General features: G+C 38.7%; 1 protein-coding gene across 1 annotated transcript in view; it reads left to right on the forward strand.

Annotated features, from left to right (window-relative positions):
* Nucleotides 1–6,895, forward strand: part of ST6GALNAC1 (ST6 N-acetylgalactosaminide alpha-2,6-sialyltransferase 1) — a 33,846-nt gene extending 26,951 nt beyond the window's left edge. Inside the window, exon 8 of the mRNA XM_072407039.1 lies at nucleotides 6,470–6,895. Within this exon, the coding sequence (XP_072263140.1) occupies nucleotides 6,470–6,640 (171 nt within the window). The 3' untranslated portion in view covers nucleotides 6,641–6,895. The remainder of the gene's footprint in view (nucleotides 1–6,469) is intronic.
* Nucleotides 6,896–8,080: the final 1,185 nt, after the last annotated feature.

The raw sequence follows: 8,080 nt of genomic DNA on the forward strand, positions 1-8,080 counted from the left end.
GTTTTATCCCTAAATTAAGTAGATGTCTTGGTAGATGTCTTGGTCAGAGAAGGTAGTTGTGGGGGGAGCAGGTGTGGGGTTTAGGAGGGAGTCAATTGTTGAGAAGAGGTTGCGTGGGTTGGAAGCTTGAGAGGAAATGACAGAAGTAAGAAATAATTTTGCTTGGTGACAGTGAGTTCAGTGTTAAAGCTTTGTAGCTTGGCTTTGTAGTCCATAAAGTCAATGCTGAGGCCAGATTTTCTCCACTTGCGCTCAGCTGCACAGTCTTTTGTAGCTGTTTAGTGTGATTGTTGTGCCATGGTCGGGGGTTGGCAGGGAGGAGGTAGCGGAAGGTGGCAGGGGCAACTTTATCCAAAGCCAAGGAAAGAGAGTGGTTTAACTGGGTGACAGCTTCATCTAGGAAAGAGATTTTGGAGAGTGTGGGGGTTAGGGCCGCAAGGCTGTTTGAGAGTAGAATGTGGTCATGGTTACGGATATCTCTCTGCCATTGACCAGGTTTGGGATGTGGCAAAGGGGGGCAAGAGTTTGAGAGTTAGGTTGAAGGTGATAAGGTTGTGATCAGACAGGGTAAATGGTGAGTTGTCAAGGAGCGTGAGGTTGCAGAGTTTTTAAAAAAACAGGTCTAAAGTATGTCCAGCAATATGTGTGGGGCCATTGATGTTTTGTGTGAGTCCAAATGAGGAGATAATGGAGGGCAGTTTGGCTGAGGAAGGATGGTTGGGCTCATCCACTGCAACATTATTGTCACAGAGGATGAGGGTGGGCAAGTCATGGGAAAGAATGTGGGAGCCAAGAGGCAAAGTTATCCAAAAATTGTGATAATGGGCTGGGGGGGAGGGGGGGGGGGGCGGTAGATAGCAGCAAAAATGAGGGGTAAGGGGCTGAACAGAGAGACGGACAGAGTGGACTTCTAAAGAGGTGAAAATGAGGGAGTAGGAAAATGGGTAGGAAGGACTATGTATGTACAGTTAGGTGAGAGAATTAGACCCACACCACCCCCTTCTCTGTTGCCAGGTCTGGGGGTATGTGTAAAGTGCAGGCCGCAATAGAAAAGAGCAGCAGCAGAGGCAGAGTCAGAGGAGGAAAGCCAAGTTTCAGAGAGAACCAGGAAGTTGAGAGATTTAGAAAGGAGGAGGTTGTGTATGGAGATTAATTTATTGCCAACAGATCTGCCATTCCATAGACTGTCAGAGGGAGGGGGTACGAACCTATGGGTAGGGTGAATGGGGATGAGGTTAGGAGAAGGAAGTGTCTTGCTCAGAGTGTAGGGAAGGGCAGGGTTGGGTGAGATGTCACCAGAAACTATGAGTAGAGAAAAATAAGTGCAGGAGCACAGAGAGAGAAGTCAGGAGAGTGAAAGAGCAGAGAGACAATGAGTTATCAGACTGGGGAGGACAGGGAGTAGTGCCAGAAAATAGAATGCAGGGTGAATAATACATTTCAACAGATAACTGTGAACCATATGCGTACAATAAACAATGTGGCAAATTGAAGTCCATGAGAGCTAGTCATGTAAAAATGGTAAAAGTGAGGCTTCCAGGCTTGGTGAGCTCCAGGAGAAGGATATGATGATTCAGTCAAAGAGATCGTTTGATGAAAGAGCAGTTCAGAATGGCAGCAGTAGTGGATGAGTTGGAGTCCAGGTGGATGAATCAGTCCAGAGGCAGAAGATTGGAGTTGCAGAGTATAATTATATGTCCAAATCTGTCCCAACCCTTGTGTCAATCCCTGGATTAATTCCCATTGCACTTATAATTAAGCACTTAAGATATGGGCACTAGGGATGACCTTTTCGCGAAACCACCGGAAGAGGAAATTAAAACAGGAGGATTCCCAGAGCTGCATTCTGCCATGGGGTTCTCCCTGCACAGTTGCACAGGTGTGACCGCAAAGTTCCCACGGTCATGTGACCATGGGAACTGGACTGCAGATGAACTCTGCAGTTCCACTAGGATCCCCAGGGCACTAGAGGTTAATGAACCTCTAGTGCCCTGGGGATTGCACACTCTTCTCAATGATTGCCACCAATAGCATGTAACAAAAGACTTTCTGGGTCTTTAAATTCATTAGTACCCACTTTTTAGGTATGATATTAGATGAAGTCCCTTAATACCTGGATTTTACCAACAAATTGAGGGAAAAACCCTAAAAATATTATTCTGCCATGGTTGTCATGGTTGAACCCAGAATACAAACTGCTCAAGTTCAATTAAAGTAACTTGTAATCACAGTCCATACTTCAACCTGGTCTTTGGTGATTGCCTTTTAACCATAGACTTAGGTCTTACACTACGGCCATAGATTCTTACATGGGCTTCTTCTCTGGGGTCTTTACCAAGACCTGAAAAATTGTTTGGTATTCCCATTGGAAAAGATAGGTTTGCAGGATACTCCTTCTAAGCCATATTAGTCCTGATTCTATAGACTGAAAGAGATATTTTGAACCTTGTTATGATGAATGAAAGACGTATTGAAGGATCCCTGGTGTGCAATATTTCTGTATATTTTGCATATTCTACAAAGGAATTTTATTATTATTTTTATTATTATTATTATTATTATTAATAAGCACAATTTATATAACCCCAACATATTACACAGCGCTGTACATTAAATAGGGAATGCAAATGACAGACTAATACAGACAGTGATACCGGAGGAGAGGACCCTGCCCCAAAGAGCTTACAATCTAGAAGTTGGGGTATTTACACACACAATAGGGGGGAGATATGTAGTGGTGGGAAGTAGTGATGGTTTCAAAAGACAGAAGAAGATGGGTAGGCAAGTTTGAAAAAATGGGTTTTGAGCGCTCTTTTAAATGAGCAGAAAGTAGGAGCAAGCCGAATAGGACGGGGAAGACCATTCCAGAGAGTTGGGGCAGCTATAGAAAAGTCTTGTATCCGTGCATGTGATGAGGTTATGAGTGAGGAAGTCATTAGTAGGTCATTGGAGGAGCGGAGAGAGTGGCAGGGGGAATCTAAGGAATCTAATCATATGGACAACCAATCATACCTAATGCATCATGATACCCCATCCGTGTATATGGATGGGGAGGTAGCAGCTGAATAAAAGAGCTGCAAGGCATGTACTTGCATGTGTGTGATGAATACGTGGGGAAACCTAGATAAGTAAACCCCCTGTGGGCAGCAAGAATTTCTCTCTTTATGGGTCCTTCATAGTAAATTTGGAAGCAGCTACCTAGCCTGATTTCCTGACATTCCAGCAGCTGGCCACTGTTCCAAAACTTGCAAGAATGCAAAGTTAAGCGGTAATATAAAAGTGGCAGCTAAATAATTTCATTCTTATTGATAGCTGGTTTTGGTATTGACAAGCATTGCCCTGGGGTACTCCAAGAGGGGTAATACTCCTGTAAGGCCCTGATCCAGCACCAGTACTCGAAAAATCATCAACTCATGAAACTTCATCTTACTTACTAAGTTGGGCAAGGACATCTGGTGATAATGCAGGGAAGTATTCAAGAAGCAGATGATGCAGATTCACCAGTATTTGCTTCCATTTTTGTTAAATGCTGTTTGTGATGATATAAGAGGTATTTTATCAATAGCAATATCAGAAACTGTTGAATAGTTGAACTATGGTAATGCTTATTTAAATATACACAATTGATAATTTTCATTTGCTTTTCCTTACAATCCAAACATAATTCCAACGTACATTAGAAACATTTACTGTGTTTGGCAGCTTCCTAGTCTTTACAAAAACAGCATAATATGATATCACTCACAGAATTTAGATCACTTTTGGAATCGTTAGTAGCTCTCTCTGTAGACTCTGTGCTAGCCAAAATCATAGATTCTATTTTCCATATTCTTCCCGATTTCCATGTTCTCACCAATGACAATCATTGTAAGGATGAAAAAAGAAAGCCATATGCAACTGATTATTATGTCCAAAACCCAAAAATGTCCATGAAATGCCAAATATGCAATAGTTATGCATAAGTTATCATTATAAAAAAAGATGCATTCAGGAAGCCCAAGTCTTTGTCCTCACCACTGACGCCTCTCTAATGACCAACTGTCCACTGAGTAACCATGAGCAAGCTTTTCCCCTTATTACAGGCTAGCCTGATAACCTCAATTATTATTACCACATTACCTAATATAATGCAATTGATAGATAGTAATATTGTTAATATTATATTTAGGGATAGTAATATTTAAAACACAAAAAAATAATATTCCTACAGTGCACAGTGCATAGTAGTGTGCTGTGTTGAAAATCTGGCTTCTTTACTGCATTGCACATTAATGCCTAATAATATTTCATAGCTAATAATCATGATCACTGTGTAGTTCTTCATGATTTTGAAACTAAAAAATCCTATGCCGAGAAATAATCTTTGAAGGGAGGGGGCTAAATAACATTCCACAACGGTAAGATGACCTAGCAACACCCTAAAATGACAACATTTGATTACTGAAAATACCTGTAATGAGATAAGAATGGGGAAATACAAGTGAGTATATAATAAAAACCTAAAAAAAATATACATGTCATTACAATACAATAGATATCATGACATAATAAAGTTAGTCAGTGTTGTTTTCAGTTTAATATCATTTTTTGTACAAACTTTAGACAGTGAAGTATGTCATAAACATATCCTATTCATCAATGAATCTATTTTATTCTTGTCGATGTGTCATCAGCTATTTACTTCCTTATATTGAAGACCAGTTGTGCATTTGCAGGCTATATTTCACATTCTTTATCCCTTAATCTTTGCTTATATTATGTTTCAATAACAAATATTCCTGGTTACTTGGTGTCTGCTATCAGGAAAAACAGATAACCTGCTACCAGTAATAATCCTTTGCTAGACATCTGATACATTTAATAAGTGGCTTCAAGGAACAATTAACTGAAATGAATAAAGCTGAGCTTTAGGCTGGAGAAAAAGTTATGTTAGAAGTGTGGCCAATCTATATTGCCAGAGATCAATGCCAATAGTTGTCTAGGGTGATAGAAACATAATGAAATAATTACTTCTAGTAACTGCTAAATAGTCTATCCACAAAGCATCATAGCTAAATACATCTAAGATTATATTTACAAAGCAACCAAATATTCACTGCATGTCAATTTTCCATGTGCATATTTTAATTGGCAGTGAATAATTCATAATTTGTGAATGTTTGGTAGTTATAAATATACCCCTTAATAATAAAAAGTTTAAATCCGAAATAATAAAGCCTTCTAATACAGTACATGTGGTATATTTGTGGGGTTTCTTATACAATACAAGGATTTTATAATCAAAAGGAAGAATCCATAGACAAAATGAGGCGCCTGGCAAGCAGGACTATTGGAGTTTATTTAGTTGAGCTGGAGATTAGTTTCAATACATCTTCTGTTCTAAGGGCATTGTTATCCCCTCCCTTATCTTTATTGTTTTTGTAGGTAACAGGCAACTCCTTACAAATCACACATCTGAGCTAAGTAACCGTCTCCATCTCTCCAGAGCCAGGTTGTCAGGACATGCATTACAGATTAGGGACGTCATGTAAAGAACCCTTCCATTTATTATTTATATAGACAAGCAAGCGTGTACCAGTTTCAGAAAGGTCAAGATTGGAAATATTACAAAGCAAGGTAAAGATGTGTTTGCACACTGCACTGCAGCTATATCTTCTCATAATTTGAATTAGGCCAGTGGGAGGGTTTAAAAGATGTGACCATGTGCCACTAAAAGTAGCAAGAATAATATATACCAGACTACATTCCCCAGCAGTAAAGTTATCCATGACTAGAGAAAATAGACTATCATAGGAAAACCTGAATGATCTAGCAATCCAGGAGTGGACTTGTTAAAAATCATTTACTATAAGTTGTCAAATGTTTTCAGTCCTGGACCAGATCCATTCCAGATTTGCTTGATCACAAGGATTCTCGTATGATAGTTTATCTTCTCCAGCCTTGGAGAGCTTTAATAATTCACGTGCCTACATGAACAGGTGGGACTTACAGTTTTGTAGTTATGGAAAGTTGGCGGTGGGAAATATTAGAGCCTTAATATTTACACCTTAATATGGCATAGTGGTTCTGGCTGGATGGATAGGAGTACAGCTACAGCCAATCACAGCTACACAATTTTTAATTTGATAAGTACAGTTCCAAATGTAGTACATGTAATTTACACTAATGGTTATGATTGCTTAAGGAATATACATTGTTCAGTTTTGGGTTTAGTTGGGTTTTTTAAATGTATTCATTTGTATACTGTATACACAACGTTGTATAAGCCTTTATATTTAGTAAGACTTTTTTAAACTGTTTGGTGGTGGTGGTGAGGTCTTTCACAAACTTTCAAGTCTGTTGTGTGTATGTGAAACCGATAAGGCCAACCGTTTGAGATGCAAAAACTGCATCAAGCGAAACGGTTAAAATAACTGACCATTTGTATTAAGGTAATAATATTTTTATTACATGTGTTCTTATTTTCCAGGTCAGTGCCTATGGCTATATGACTCAGGATTTCAGAAAATACCCTGATCATTATTATGACAAGCTGAAGACTAATGTAACTTTTTACATAAATCATGATTTTCTTTTGGAAAAAGAGTTATGGGCACGGCTGCACAATGAAAATATCATCAAACTTTACCAGCGGACGTAGGTCCATCCAAGCTTTTTTTGTATGAGAACTTCAGTGGACAGATACCCTGTGGTCCAGGATTTCAAAACCTCCAGTGCCTAAAGCTTGTATTGCTTTTTGGAATTACTTCTATATGCACTGATTTTGAAGGAGGCATCTATCAAAGATTGATTTTGTCAAGCTGAACATACTTTGTATTAAAGCTTTCTTTCTTTTTTTCTTTCTGTTGTCTATTAAAAGATTTGTGCTGTGCTGGGCACATGTTAAAAAAAATTGTTGCACAAAATATAATAGATTTTTGGATTTGTTAGTCATTTCAAGGATAGACAAGTCTAACTGTTTAAGGAAATAAAAAAAAGTGCTGAAAAAGGCAAATAGAAAAGCAATATCAATTAAAGTACGTAGTCATAAAAGCAAATGTGGGTGCATGGTTTGTCTATGGTTGGGCTACTGCCTATGGCACAGTGTGAATGTTCATTATATCTGGATGCACATGATGATTTAGAGAACACCCACATGCAGGGCACACCCGACGTCAGGCGATGTTTTGTGAAAAATTTTAAAAATTAAAATGAAAGACAATAAACCATTGGACACAAATATTTTGGGACACAAACACTTTTATTATTTCCAATACACTATGGCAAGGGAGAGTCAGACTTCTTTCTCCTACTTTGTTAAACCTGGTCTTTAAGAAATCAATAAAAAGTATTAATTGGAATACCACTTTCTTGTATTGGCATGCAGAAATTGTAGAGCACACTTCCACCACCACCTTCCACATCTTCCAACCTTTCCAGGGCACTCAGTTTGTCTACAGTGGTATTGGAACTTTGGCTGGAATTCTAATACTTTAACGGGAAGATGTTTGCATATTTATTGAATGTTTTGCATCCGCAGCCCTTCATAACGCCTTCTCTCACATTCTCAATAACCTTTTTCACAACTCTTCTTGCAGTATGTTTATCCTCCATTAGCATGGGCAATATTTGCAGTAGCTTAGATCATTCTCTCATGGATATGTTTTATGTTTTTTTGTATGTTTTTGTTGACTAGTATGGTCTTTAGGCAACACAGATCTTCTGGACTGATATGCATAAAATTTGCCAATGTATACTGTATTTACCACTGTTAATGCTGATTTCATGTTTCATTTACAATCCATAATTTATTTCATATTCTGGGACCTGGTCTATTTCCCTGCTACCATTTAACCCCATCCCCACCTACATACCTCAACAAAACAACCCAGGGTATTGTGGTCTGATGACCTCCCTCTTACTAGTCTTGATATTGAATTTCTTAGCATAAAGAAGTCTAACAACCCAAAAAGCTATCACATAACCTTACGTACATAAGTAATATGCACAGATTTGGTTTCTGCAAGAAACTCACTTTAAAACTGCTTCTGTCCCGGACATGCCGACCTGATATTATAAACATGGTTCCTGAGTAATCTTC

This window comes from Pyxicephalus adspersus, chromosome 3 (genome assembly GCF_032062135.1).
Source record: "Pyxicephalus adspersus chromosome 3, UCB_Pads_2.0, whole genome shotgun sequence".
Lineage (NCBI taxonomy): Eukaryota > Metazoa > Chordata > Amphibia > Anura > Pyxicephalidae > Pyxicephalus > Pyxicephalus adspersus.